This window comes from Pseudorasbora parva, chromosome 1, assembly GCF_024679245.1.
Source record: "Pseudorasbora parva isolate DD20220531a chromosome 1, ASM2467924v1, whole genome shotgun sequence".
NCBI lineage: Eukaryota > Metazoa > Chordata > Actinopteri > Cypriniformes > Gobionidae > Pseudorasbora > Pseudorasbora parva.
The window spans coordinates 44,340,194-44,355,649 of record NC_090172.1 but is presented as its reverse complement, the minus strand read 5'-3'; the positions used below and the strand labels follow the sequence as shown (position 1 = coordinate 44,355,649).

Genomic DNA, 15,456 nt, shown 5'->3' with positions numbered 1-15,456 from the left:
AGAGTTTTTTTTTTTTTTTTTTACTGCTCAGACGTGTATTGAGAGTTGCTAAAATCCACTACAGGGCTCTCAAGTTTTGACCTGAGTTCAGAGTGAGATTTCGGCCGTGGGTTTGGCTGGGTACGGGGGTCTGATATGAAAAATGACAAATTCGTACAAATAAAATAAATATGTATTTAATTAGTGTGTTTGAGAGAGAGAGAGAGAGAGAGAGAGAGAGAGAGAGAGAGAGAGAGAGAGAGAGAGAGAGAGAGAGAGAGAGAGAGAGAGAGAGAGAGAGAGAGAGAGAGAGAGAGAGAGAGAGAGAGAGAGAGAATGGTTAGTGTTGTGTATTGGTGTTGGTAGCAGGTTTTTGAGGCCTTCAGCCCAGAGGTTGGTGGCACCTTAACATGAGCACGGTCACGCTGAAGTGAGCTGTGATTTACAACAGAGATTATTTTACTCTCAAATAATCTTAGACAAGCTGCCTATGATTATTGTTTGCTATATCAGTATGGTTGTATTTTTTCCTCTCTTTATGACAGCGGAAACAACTCCCACACCAATACACCATCATTTTTTAGCCATACAGATAGGCTAAGTACAAGACATAATTATAAACTGTCTACTTTTATTTGTGTACACACTCAAAATAACAACAAAGACTGTGGATTCAGGGGACGGAGCACCCAACTCCAAACAGTCTTTATTTCAAATATGTATTTTGTTTATTAAAAGCAAAGTTTTTAATTTCAAAAGCATTTCTGAATTCAGTTAAAATAACAAAATGTAAAAAAAAAAAATTTTGCCACCATGCACAATTTAATTAATGGTTGAATAACACCTATGTCTCCTTTCTATTAAAAATAATGGCTAGTGCGGTGATGTGGCATAATTTTTGGAATTGCTTGAACATGTTAAACACATCTAATTATTTCTGTAAGACATTTTAATTTTAATTTTGCAACTAATATAAAGTATTACAATATACAATTTATGTTTAAATTTTATGTTAAAACTAGTGTAGGAAATAGCAAATGTAAATTATATTATTCAATTTGAATTATTATTTTGCTCCAAATGTTGCACACATGGTATGGAAAATGTAAATGTAAATTTTGAAATGCATTGCCATTTTACATATTGCATTGCAAATTGTATATCGCTACACTTCAGCTTCCATAAATAGGGGTGAGCACGAATATATTTGATATGTAATTATTGTTCGAAAAATAAAAATAATATTGAAATTTTACTATATTGCTTCGCTGGCCTAAATGCAGTGACTCCATTATAAATCCCTCTCAATCTCGCAGTTATAACTAAATCCACTGGGTGGTGCTGTGGAGCGTGTTAATAACTCGACTGTATTTGATCACTAATGTCGTCTGCCTCGTGATGTTTGGAATTACTTAAAGGGGGGGTGAAACACTCAGTTTCAGTCAGTGTCATGTCAATCTTGAGTACCTATAGAGTAGCATTGCATCCTGCATATCTCCGAAAAGTTTTTATTTTTTTAATAATTATATAAGAAAGATGCGCTGTTCCGAGTCTTTCCGAAAAAAGCCGAGCGGGTGGGGGCGTGTCGTGTGAGCGGAGCTAAATAATGACGTGTGCAGCAGCGCGCTGTGTGTTGAGTCGAGCGTCATCCCTAACAGCGGAAAAAAACTTTATTCAAAATAAAAATATGGCTTTTAATCAGATACAGCCATACATCTATGATCCGGAATCAGACCCAGAGGCTGCAGTTGAACAGGAGCAGCAGCAAAAACGACTAGAGCAGGACGTCTGTATGTGGTAAGTTACAAGTTATACACTAACTATATAATATGCTTAGCGGCTTGTGTTATTTACATATTGAATTATATCGTCGTATTTTTGTCTTTGAAGGTGTACATGTGGGAAGTGCAGTTGTGCACGTGTGTTTGTGTGTTTACGCGTGGTTTGTGTAGACAGTAAGCGGACTAAAAGCAGTCTCACTCACCCTTCTAACGTTGGGACTGCTCCATCCTTCAGCATTAGGCGATTGGGAAAATTCGGCGTCGAGCTGGGCCTTGTTTATGCAGTGAACAGATATAAACATTCGCGCAACTCAGTTGCTGATCCGCAAATTACATCCACTGTTGCCTTAACGCGGGGTTTTTGGCGAATCTGTGCAGGACTGTCTTGGTCTGGCAACCAAAAACCCACTTTTTTGGTGACATTGTTATGTGCTATGTGTAATTGTCACCTGTCCAGCATCCTACAAGCCCCGCTTTGATGGGCGTAGGCTGTTGCTTTCGCTCTCTCCCTCGCTCTCTCTCACGCGCTTCCGGTAGAATTGTCCGTAAGGCCCATACAAGGAAATTCCGCCCCCACTAACGTCAATGGGGACGCATGATCTCAAAAAACTTGCCGAAACTTATGACTAACCGGAAGTAGTATTTTTGACAAAGAAATACTCCCATCAAACGTCCACCTTAACTTTTGAAACTTTGTCCATGTTTAGTATGGGATTCCAAGTCTTTAACAGTGTAAAAAGATCAGTATGCATGAAACAGCATTTCACCCCCCCCCCCCCCCTTTAAATGAAAATGATCTTACAGAATGGAGTTACTTTTAATAAATTAATTAATGAAAGGGAGTTAAAAAAAATTCACATCCAAACACCAGTCGAATGAGGACAGCTGTCCATCACCGCATTCACAAGTGCAGAAGAGCACAGATGTTCACTGAGTGAGAGCGCAATAACATACGATAGCAAAATGCATTTCACGCAAATCATGATTGCGACAAGGCTTCCTTTAAGTTTTGTTGAGGGATTAAGAACAGAAAACAAAGTGCTGTCAGAAACTTAACTTGACACCGTTATCTTTGTGTCTCTGCGTCTGTCATCGGGGTTTGTAGTTGCTCATTTGATTCAATGAGCGAGGCCGTGCGTGTGGGTGGAGGGAATATCTATATCTTACCCAGATACAGCAAATCTATTTTATGATTGGCTGTTCGGTCTCTATTTTTATTAGATTAACTGGTGCGTGGCAGGGCCGTCAGAACTCTATGGGGAACTCGCTTGATTGATTCCTCTAATAGCGCGTGTGTTACCCTGGCGATTTCTCTGCGTGAGAAATACAAGGTGTGGCGTGTGAGCGTGTGAACGGGTTGAAATGCGTGTGTCTCACGCCCAATGCGTGAGACTTGAGAGCCCTGCCACTATAGTGCTTAATATTACATATAATAATGAAGGCAATTACTAGTCTAGAAAGCCAAATTTTTCATATTCTTCCTCATCATTTTCCAGATATCCAAAAATAAGCACCAGAAAGCATGGCTGCTTTACAGTCACAGTCACAGCCCTTGAGATTTCTTATGACTTCATGAGAAATAAGTTTATCACAAGCTTTTCTTTTGAATGTATTTTCCTTAAGTCTCTTTTTTTGAATATGTCTTTCAAAAGAACATATAGGGGGTTGTGAACATCATGCCATATCAGAGTTTTGATTTGAAGTGAAATAAAGACCCATCTGTAGGGATGATGGTCATTTAAGTGTTTGCTTCTCATTCAGGGCACATACATAGCTTATCCCTCCTTTTATCTTTATTGCCTCAAGTCCTGCTTTTCTCCTTTCCCTCTGTTTCAGAGATGTCTAATGTTGCTTTTGGCTGGTCCCTGAGATGTATATAGAACTGATTGAACTCTCTGGATCAGCTTGCAATCTTGTTTACATTGTATTATTTGCACTTCAGCTCAACTCTGCTCAGTGTCACTTAAAACAAGTGTGTCCGACTGCTTCACAGTACTAAAAAAAAGTACCTTTAACAAGTTATGCCAATTCAGAGGCTGCACCCTTCAAAGGCCAAATGTGCCACCGCAGCACGATGAAAGCTGTCTCAATTCGAAGGCTCCTTGAAATGCAGCCTCCGTTTCCAGCTCAATTTCCTCACTACTAAATATTCCAAGTTCAACTGTTAGTGGAATTGTAACAAAGTGGAAACAATTGGGATCAACAGCGACTCATAAAATCACAGAGCAGGGTCAGTGCATGCAGTGCACAGTGCACAAAAGTCACCAACTTTCTGCACAGTCAATAGTTACAGACCTCCAAACATTGTGTGGCCTACAGATTAACTCAAGAGCAGTGTGTAGAGAGCTATGTGGAATGGCCGAGCAGCTGCATCCAGGCCTTATATCAAGTGCAATGCAAAGCGTTGGATGCAGTGGAGCCACTGGACTCTAGAGCAGTCTACTGTGGAGGTGAATTCTCTGGAATGACAAATCATGCTTATCTTTCTGGCAATCCAATGGATGAGTCTAGGTTTGGCAGTTGCCAGGAGAACTTGTCTGACTGCATTGTGCCACGTGTAAAGTTTGGTGGAGGGGGGTTATGGTGTGGGGTTATTTTTCAGGGATTGTGCTTGGTCCCTTAGTTCCAGTGAAAGGAACTCTTAATGCTTCAGCATACCAAGACATTTAAATTACTGTCACTCATCAACAGCAGCTGTCACAGTTGCTAAGCGTCAATAACAATTAAAATTATATACAAATTGTTCTGAACTTTTTGGCCTTCGAAGGCATGTCCTTTAAAGTCTGCATCTCATGTGCTACTCCACACCCTCTTTCCAGAAGAGGTAGGAGCTTTTAAAGTTTTAAACTTTGGATACTCCGGTGCATGGATTAACTGGGGTTTGTTTTAACTGGGGACATTCGCATACTTGCAAATAATTTTACCTGACTTGGTTGGTTGTTGGGGTGGATTAAGCGATTGACAGCATCACCCTCACCATAGTATGGAGGACCAAATTACTCGAATTGAAATAAATCAATAAATAATGAATTCAATAAAACAACCATTAAATGTACCAGTTTATTCTGAAATAATTAAATAATTAATCAATTAGATAATTAATTTAATTAAATATTAATTAGATCATTAAATAAATAAATAAATAAATAAATAAATAAATGTATCTATTTATTTTTTTAAATTATATGAAATTGTTTAATATATTTCATAATTACCTCTTTCACACACACTATTGCTGTTTAAAAATCATTTTTTTCATTATTTAATGTGCTTTATCAAAAATAAGTTTTCCATTATAATATGCATTTATGAAAGACGCCTATTTGACGAATCATGCATTTCCAAAGCAAGATTTTCCCAAAGATGTTTTTTCATAATAATAGAGGACATTTCACGAAGGGGGTAATCTAGCACTCGGAAAGCATTCCACCCATAGGGGCGCCATTGCTAACCAAGCCATCACCTGCTGTTAGCATCCCATCATTATTTATTTAATTATTTCATTTTGAGTAATTTGGTCCTCCATATTTTAGTTCTGGCGCTGCTGTCCTCTGACTGCTTTGACGTGTGGTTCTGCATCTATCTTATAAAGAAGATAGGTATATTTTGTTTTTTATGCATGTTTGGTTCGATTTTTTGTTGCATTTACATCGTTTTGACCAGCAGGTGTCACTAGTGTGTCATTTTGAACCATAGGTTTTGAACGCTTGAAAAAAGAGTAAATCGTTTGAGACAGGGTTAGCTGCAGGTCAAAGTAATGGCCATGCCGAAAGTTGGCATGCCACGAGGTGAAAGCTTACTTCATGCCCATTACTCCAACCTGCAGATACAAAATCTTGAATCATTTTGCAAATCAATTGAAACAATTGCTTTGAATCTTTGAAAAGCTTAGTTTCTCCCATCATTACCAGCGGTTATAGCCTACATATACTATCCACTGAATGTAACCCACAATCTTTGATTACCCTCCATGGCCATTGTAAAGTGAATATTTTACACATTCAAAACCATGTGTACTTACAATTGTTTTTATTAATATCAACAAAACAACCTTTTGTAAGTCTTTTGAAATGTGATTGGTTTACCCAATAGTAAAAATCCGTCATACTGGCTCAAGAAAACACAATTCTTATAATAATACTGCAATTTAGCTAATTGTTTTGAAAAGTCACTGCTAGACATCTGCAGCAGAAGATTATAGATTATGTTTAGTCGTCTCCTCCACAGAGATTCAGTAGCGCTCTCTGGTAGTCACCCTTAGTGTGCTCCTGAAGAGAAAAAAGACAATTAGATTTTATTCAAATGCTTCTTGAATGAAGGCAAACTAAGAGCAGAGAGAAAATAAGAGGGAGATAATAACACACCATAAGAAAGTTGAATACTTACTGAAATTGTCTGGTGTAGAGATTTTCCAAAATTCCTCTTAAACTCTGTACGGACTTTCATTAAATCAACTTCACAGCGGGAGACGATGATGCGGGTTACTACCTTCTCTTTCACACTTTTACTCTGCAAACATCAAAATCGATAGAAGAAACTGACCGACATAACTCAAATTCAGCCGGTGTCATCTCCTTACATGTCAAATCACATGTGGTCAAAATTAGATACTCACCTTCATGGAGTCATTGAGTCTACTGGCAAAATACAGATGTTTGTTCTCCAAGCACTCAACTGCAGAAAGACAGATATTAATCGTAAGAAAAGGTTACAGGTTCTCAGCCTTTGGTAGGAGTCTCTCTTCAGCTCTCCACTGGCTTCTTGCCACTAATGCATTTCCACAGGGCTTTCTACAAATGTTCCTCACCAAACAGTTTGTGATTATATTTAATAAGACATGGTAAAGGGATCCCCAAGGGAGGAAGTAAGAGTGTGAAAATATAATTGAGCCAGCCGACATAGCCATCATCAAACCTGCCAAGCACAAAGTGTTAAGTGTTCTGACAGTTGGATGACAGCTTATATGAAGAACAGACAGCTGATAGATACCTAATGTGAGGAAGGATTTTTCCAGATCTCCCTTCACCTCCTTTCGAATGCTCTCCTTAATATCATATGGGCTGTATCTCTTGTACCTATCAAACACTGAGAAGTAGAGACTTTGATTAGGTTGTTGCACAAATTATGAGTTGAATTTAAATGCATCTCTGTTCATGTGTCACCTTTCTGCAAGTGTGGGACACTCCTTTCAGAGAAGATTGAAATCCAGGTGGTCACATCAGTTCCTTTTCGCTTTACTCCAGCTTCATAAAGAGCCTACATATCACCATATTGGACACAGGATTTCAAAGAGTATCATTTTTGGTCATTCCAGGAGTCCTCTGAATGCACAATGGTTTATCAGAATATTATTTTAAAACATGTTGAATAATACTCTTTCGACTATGACTATTGAATTTCTGCAGTTAAAACGCTCTACTCACTCTTGCATCATTGTCAATCTTCTCATAGTCCACCACATTACTCGGATCATCTCTCTTGCCCTGCGGACATAAATGAATACAGTACGAGCACAGCAATACAGGATCTGCAATTTGCAGTCTATGTTGGCGGTAAAGGAATTACCCGTTGCATATTGTGAAATATGTATGAGAAATTGATGTTACCTGTACAAGGGCCAGGAGCAGCTTAGCAACATCACCAGATGTGTCTCCAGCAACATCTTTCTCCAACTCCTTCTTAAACACTGCAGAAGAAAAGGGGTTATGCATACCAGTGTGTATGTGTGCTTGTTATGCTTTTTAAAGGGATACTTCACCGCTTTTTTGCTTCACCTAAAACGTGGTGCTTTTCTAAGCAGATTAAAAAGGAGAACTATAATGTATGGCGGAATTGCACTTCTGAGAGTACTTCGACTCGGCGCAGTGAAAAGTCCCGGCTGAAACATCCTCCCTCCAGGGTCCTGCACAGGTCCGATTTTGTAAATCCGCACCCACCCGTACCCGCGGTGCGTTAAACCGCATCCGACCCGTTTTCCGACACAGAGCACTAATTAAAATCCGCACCTGACCCGCTTAAAATAGAACCGACACCCGACCCGCACCCGAAATAAAATCAGTTTAGCATATAACATTATAGGCCTACACAGGTCATACAAAAGTAAGTAAAGCACCGCGCCACGTCTTTAAAATTTGTGTACGCACTCGCCGGCGGCATTCGGTGCCTGTCTGCGGCGACTCAGGAAGTTGTTCAAAATTCTGCTGCGCCACAGAGCGCCAATGTAGGCTACTGATTTCACCCTGTGCTACAAGATGCACACATCGTGCAGCTCTTCTGTCAGAAGTGGATTCAAAACTGAGCTCGCGCATGGCATATATAATGTGCGTGTTCGGCGCTGAGCTTCCCCTCCGGTGTGCGACCCCCTTGAAGCCTTGTGTGATTTTTTGAAAGTCAGAGAACCCGGGAGCTTGCGCGGTGACGCAAGCTCAAATAACCTGGTATTATTTTAAAATTATTTGATTAACTTAAAATACAGGCAAGACATATTTTTGTCCTCGGGTACCCGAACCCATGCAGGACTCTGCCTCCATCACATCTCCCCCTCCCCCCTATTAACAGAAATGAGAGTGAGGGAGGATTTTTCAGCCGGGACTTTTTACTGCGCCGAGCCGAAGTACTCTCAGAAGTGCTATTCCGCCATACATTATAGTTCTCCTTTTTAATCCGCGTAAAAAAGCGCCACGTTTTATTTTATGTCATCATACTTGATCGTTCAACTATTCGTGTAACTGTATTTAAATTGGGAAAACGTGGAGGTGTTTGGATGCGTCTAACTTGATCTCTGTTTGGTACCATAGTGAATGAACTGGGCTTAGTGGGCTAAGCTAAATGCTATCAGAATGTCACCGTGCATCAGAGAGATTAAGAGCACGCACTCAGACGAGAGAGGTATCTGAAATCTGAAAGGTTAATATGAAAAAGCGGTGAAGTATCCCTTTAAGGGCACTCACTCTCTCTGTAGACCTTCTTGATTTCCATCAGCTCTTCTTTATTGCGAGAGCACACCATCTCAAAAAGACTCTCCTCATCAGTGCCCAGTCCCTGCAAAACAAATGGCGCTGTCACATGAATACAATGAATGAAACCAAAGACATTTATAATGTTATAAAATATTTCACAAGTTTGCCTATAATCTTTTAGCTATAAGCTTAAACGTTTTTGGCTTGCTGTTCACAGTGAAGGGGCTAATGGAAGCAGCATTAACCCATTAATTAAAGCTTATATACTCCCCAGTAGGACTACTAATGCATAGACTATGAGTCTGGTAGTAAGATGCCTAAATTATGTTATAGTGGAGTTGGGAAGGTGGAGAAATGCCAAAACAGCTGTTGCCGGAGCAAGGTGCTATCAACACTATATTTTCATTGTAGGGAAATAAGGGTAGGTTAAGAGTTTAGCGTAGGAGAATGGCAGAACACCAGTAGTTAATTCAAAGATTAGATGGGTTCAATCCTGTATAACAATGTATGTTTAGGAACTTCACAACTGGCACAACTGTTTAACTTTGAAAATAAAAAAATATATATATCTTTGAGCACCAATTAAGCATATTTAAATTATATCTGAAGGATCATGTGAGATGTGACACTGAAGACTGGAGTAATGAGTACATTTTAAAATATTAAAATAGAAAAAGTTATTTTAAATTGCACTTATATTGTACAATATATTTATTTGAATGCATTTTGACCAAATAAAGCAAGCAGAGATTTTATAAACGATTACAGATCAATGCAACATACTTTCATTGATGATTTCAGTTCAGAGGCATCATACTGTGCTGTGCTCTTCATCAATCCCAGAATGAGATGCTCCAAAGATCCTGAGAGCGCCCCCTTCAGGGCACTTACCAAATCCTACAACACAAACTGCGTGTGGGTTTTTTGGAACATTGATAGATAATATAATATATTAACGTATCAATATTTTAAAATATAGTTTTCATTCAGATGATCCAGTTTAAATAGAAAATACACATTTAAAAAATATATGGTGTGTAGGGCCTACCTTCTTTGCACGTTTTTCATACTCAAACGCAATTTCGCTCCTTTGTGAGCAACTGCGTTTTGTCAGAATGTCAATGATTGTCTGCTCATCAACTCCTGAAATGACAAATGAAGGCGAGAATGAGAGGATAAGATGTGATTGAGAAAGCCAGAGCATTATTAAGATAAGGCCTTTAAGGACTAAATTTGCACCTTTTTATTTCCTAGTATAAAACCATTAATCAGTCATTATCTAATGTGGCACTGCGCTACTAGCATAGCCTACATATCAAATGCACAATCCCACACACTTAGCTGGAGGATTTGTTTGTCCAGTCTTTTTTTTTCCTTCCTCAAATGATAATTTTTTTTATTATTTAATAATTTGCTAGTCATTGTTATTGATCACAAGATATTATAGGCCATAACAATATTTTCTGTAAAAAAAAAAAAAAAAGATTTCTTCTTGTCCTAATTGTATTTTTGTGTATTTAGTATTTGCATTGTGTAATAATAAAAACAACAACAACAACAACAACAACAACAAAAAAAAAAAAACATTTAATGTATTTGGTAAATACATGAAATATTGCCAAAAGAAAAGTAAAATATACATATATATATATATATATATATATATATATATATATATATATATATATATATATATATATATATATATATATATATATATATATATATATATATATATATATTACTTTTCTTTTGGTAATATTTCATGTATTTTATTTATAAAAGCCCTAAATAATAATTTTCCTAATTCTACAACATTAAATTGTTTATCTAAAATGTGTCAATAAATATTGGGTCAATTCTGTTACCTTACCATAGGCTACTTTGCCTTTAAATTGGTGGAGTTATTTTCCACAACTATGTATGTAATGAAATATACAGGAAATAATGTCACTTTCCCTGACTGAGATCTGAAGCACTGAAAGGTATGTGTGCTCTCTCTAAGAAAATATTTGAATACAAAAGGTTATTACACCTAGAATTATTTTTTAAAACATCTAAATTGTTACCACAGTAGCAAAAGGAAAACAGAATTCATCATTGATCACCGTGGGTTGTTTAAAAGTATTTTAATCATGAATTCATTAGTGCCATGTGCTCTTAGCATTTATGCTAGCAAGTGGAGCTTTTGGCTAAAACGTTTGAAATGGTCAATTTTAAAAAGTAAATTGTCCTGTTACTGTCTAACTCTGCACCGCTGTTATTTCTACACATTGTCTAATTTGTAACAGAGCTGACAAACAATATAAAGAAATTAATTTTTCGTTTAAAGTAAAAAAAGAAGAAAAAAGCAAGCAATTAACTAAATTATTTAAATGTATTATTTTTTCTTCAATATGATACTGAAAAAAAATTCTGTTAATGAACAGTTTGTTCCCCCTCCAATCTCAATTTATAGAATCACTGCATGACTTGAATGTTGCTCAGAAAAATATTTGTTGAATACCACTGCGAGAGATATTCAACAAATGTTGTTCTTTCTGTAATATGTAATAAGTCTTAGCAGGCAGTGCAACACAACCCCATTTTTCTTTTTCTTTTTTACTGAACTGAAATGATGTATGAATGAAAATCATATATTTGCAGATGCTACATAAAAACAAAACCCAAGACATTTACTCATATTTGCTGGTTACCATTTTATTCACAAATACTATTTCAACAGAGAAGGGCTCTCAATCTCCACCCATTGTACCTGAATTGCAGAGTCTTAAAGGACCACACATCCTGTTGAAGGATGGCCAAAAAAGAAGGCCAAAGATATTTTTATTTGCTAAGCAAATATTAAAACAATGAAAGAAATCTTTCATTGAAACAGTTATGAAATGCCATTAGGGACTGCTTTTTTAGTGTTCCACAAGAACCATAACAAGTCCCTTTGAAAATGTTTGGGGATAATGTATTGATGTCATTATACCTTACCTTTGGTTTTGATGGCTGTCTCTATTTTAGCTGCATCCGCTTCTGGGTTAAAATCATAAGCTGCCACCACCGTAGGGCATTTAGGTTCTCTTTCCTGAGAAAATACATACAAACGCAAAAATAAATTTTGGCCAAAATCAAACGATTAATCTTAATGGTTGCATTTTTGATAATACTGCATTTTATGTTATTATTTAATTGTCATATATACTTACCCCTCCATAACTCAATGTAAGTTTTGTCAAAAACTCAGACACTAAAGCCATTTTCCTGCTGAGGACAGAGAACACACAATCATACAAGGTTAAAAACGAGTGGAGAAATAAGAGAGAAATTTGTTTTAACCCACTGTAAAATACAACCTCGCCCATAGTTTCAAAGGTCTAAGTGATGGTTGTCATAGATACAGTGATTAGTGGGGCAGTGTAGATAAAGGCTTCAAAGTCATCACAGGCAATTATGTAAGTCAATAAGCCATTTTCCTGGCCTTAAAGGTGTCAATAAGAAAGGTGTACGTTAATATTAAAGGCTGAATAACAACTGTTTGGTTGGTTATTGTTCCTTAGCAGCACAACAGCGGTTAAACTTCGCACCCTGCAGTGCTGCTAACATGAAGTCATTTCCTTCTAAAGTATACATTACGAGGTGAGTTGTGAAGGAGACAAGGTTTGCTGGAACTTTGTTCAGGCGCACCCGAACGCACACCCAGGACACATTCCACAGACCAATGAACTTCTGACCAACACACACACAGTTCACTATCTTTGTGGGGACTCTCCGTAGGATGTAATGGTTTATATACTTTATAAACTGTGTATTCTATCCCCTTACATCAACCCTATACCATAAACCTACCCATCACACAAAACATGACCACTAAAGCTCTTTCTGCAGATTATACTAAACTAGTAAACAAGATGCAGTACAATCAGAAGGGTTTTTTTTGGGGGGGGGGACAATGCTATACTTTTGATATTATTCACAATACTGCAGTAGTCCTATCAAGAGATTGCAGTTTATATTTCAGTCTACTCTATAACCAGTAGAGAACATAAGTTTAGAGAACAGAGGATAAGAGTCTTACCTTCGATGCTGTGGAGTGGAGAGGTGTTTCTCTGGTATCTCTCTTTATGGGAATACCTCTTAAATGCAGCCAGCCAATGACTCACCGTGTCCTCCTATCAATCCACACCCACACCCACTCAAGATGCAGACCCAAAAGTCATGTATTAGTTATCCATTTACTGGGCTACACATTCCTTACAAAAATGTAACAATGTTATCACACTTTGTGCCAAAACGTCCTAATTACAACAGTTAAGGCTACTGCAGTATAACTATACATTTTCAATCCATAATAAACCATCAATGCCATAATAAACAGTAAAAAATAAAATAAAATAAAAAGGTTAATCATTTTACATTGTTAAAAGTTTGATATGAATTTGTCATATCTCTGGCCACATTTTGGAAGTGGTTTTAACATACAATGAATATGAACACATTTCCCAAATTGTTTATATGTAAAACTCAAAAAAGTTAAATTGAGTAATACTGATGTCAGATGTTTTGAAATATGCGCATGCAGTTTCTAAAACAAATAATCTGTGTCATTCTTATGGAATTATACAAGGATAATACAAGGATTTGCCAATTATGAATCGCAAAACCCACTCATCTGAACAGAGTTGGGGAAAGATACTTTTTAATGTAATGCATTTCAATATTGGACATGGTGGTGGGGAAGAAATGATATTGAAAGAAAAATATGTCAATGCTTTTCCATTCTCTTGCAAATGTTTTGCATTCCCCCGAGAAACTTTGTGATCGCTCACTAAAACTTTTGAGCTTTTGAGGGAATGCAACGTTTCCCGGAGCAATGCTAAACATTTGCGAGAGTATGGAAAAGCATTGATAAATCATTTTTCTTTCTCATATTTCTTTCCTTCACTATGTTCCTTTAGGGCAGGGTTCCTCAGACTCGGGCCTGGAGGGCCACTGTCCTGCAGACTTTAGCTCATACCCTGATGTGATTTGATCAGGGTTGGAGCTAAAGTCTGCAGGACAGTGGCCCTCCAGGCCAGAGTCTGAGGAACCCTGCTTTTAGGGGCTCTGCGCCTCACACTAAAAGTGAAACGAATAAGCTTTAGGCTGAAGGATATGCAAATTCAAGACTGTACAGTAGAGGGCGCAGCTCAAACAAACCTTTCAGCTGTAGCCTACCGTTTTGGAGTTCAGAAGAATAGGACGCAGGAGAAGAAAGTTCAACTTCCTTGAACTTTCCTTTCTTCACAAATAAAGAGGAACATTTAATCTGTTTTTTGGTGCAAGTGGGATGAGTAAATGCCTGCTCACGTTTAGTCTAGAACTATAATAAACAGTGCCGCCGCTCCCATCATGCGCTGTGCGTAGGGCACCACTAGAATTTTCTCTCAGCACCCTCTTCTTGACAGAGAAAGCATGAACTAAGACAATTGCATGTGGCGCTATATAAGGCAATAAAGACAATATAGCACCAACTAATCCCAGTTAAACATTCCTAAATAAACATTCTCCTCAGTAACTTACAACGACAAGAACAGAAATGACAATGCACTATGCAGTTCATAAAATTATTGGGAATGAAAAAGTACACATTTGACTGGCTATCAAAAATGTACGGGATGAACCACCATCAAAACTTTCCCTGATGTAATTGTTTATGGATTACAGATTAATTGTGAAGAGCAAGTTAAACAGCCATTATGTTTAGCAGGACATGTCAATTTGGATATGTTGCATTAAAACCACTTAACACATACTAGGATCATGGGGGTGGTTTAGGAATTCAAAGGACGTTTGTTTGCTGAAGGAGGAGAAGTATTCCTCAATCAACTGAGTTTTAACTGTACTCTCAGTCCGAGCAGCAGTGATAACAGTGGGCTGGGTTTTATAGTGAGAACAGACAGTACACTGATGTCTACACACACCTCAAACCAGTAGATTACAATCTATTCTGCTGATTTTGCCATACTTAAGTAAAAGCAAAAGCGAGTAAGTCTAAATGAGGATGACTGATTCAGTAGCTCAGAATAGATTTACGGTCGTAAAAGTCCAACTTGTTTAAGGTTCACGTGTTTCCTTAGCAAACATTGTTCTAGACATGGATCCATGGCAACATATGCAACAAGCACTGAGTAATGACCACAATGAGGTAATTCATTCTATAATCATAAACAAGGGTCCAACCAACTGTGCAGTGATGGCGAATACCATCATCACAATATGTATTTTAATCTGAGTTTAAAATGAACCATCAATTGTCACAAGTACACTCATGTCTCTTTGTTAACATATGACTTTACATTTTTCAAACTAAATAATACTGCAAAATTCAGTTTGTCATCCAATGCTATGTAGCTTGTAAAATTAGCTTGTTTGAACCTCCCAAGACTCACATTTAGCATTTAGTTCTGGCAGGTCCCACCAGTCAAGCTTGCATCAGCTGACCCTCCACGTTTACCTATGAGAATACAAAACCTATCACAGCATCCCAATATAAGGTCCATTCAATTTTATCAGCAGCTTTATGGCATTTTCGGGAGCTGTACCCTTCTCCATCCCCTCTCCATTCTCCACACCCTTCTCCATCCCCTCCATTAATGATATCTGCAAAACATTTGTTCTGTTCTGTTTAGGGTTTATCCGCATGTGGGGAGAACAGATACATACCGCCAATCCAAACTGTATGCTAATTGTCAATCAAAAAAAGACAG

The 15,456-nt window shown here is 37.7% G+C and overlaps 1 protein-coding gene across 1 annotated transcript; it reads right to left on the bottom strand.

Moving 5' to 3' along the window:
* Positions 1–5,833: 5,833 nt before the first annotated feature.
* On the bottom strand, positions 5,834–12,805 carry anxa2b (annexin A2b). Its single transcript, XM_067451029.1, has 13 exons — positions 12,786–12,805; positions 11,917–11,974; positions 11,702–11,795; positions 9,768–9,862; positions 9,503–9,616; positions 8,711–8,801; positions 7,367–7,446; positions 7,184–7,243; positions 6,923–7,016; positions 6,750–6,845; positions 6,376–6,434; positions 6,147–6,269; positions 5,834–6,028 (listed from the first exon to the last, which is right to left on the bottom strand). The coding sequence occupies exons 2-13, from the start codon at positions 11,965–11,967 to the stop codon at positions 5,969–5,971; spliced, it is 1,017 nt and encodes a 338-aa protein (XP_067307130.1). The 5' UTR covers positions 11,968–11,974; positions 12,786–12,805; the 3' UTR covers positions 5,834–5,968.
* Positions 12,806–15,456: the final 2,651 nt, after the last annotated feature.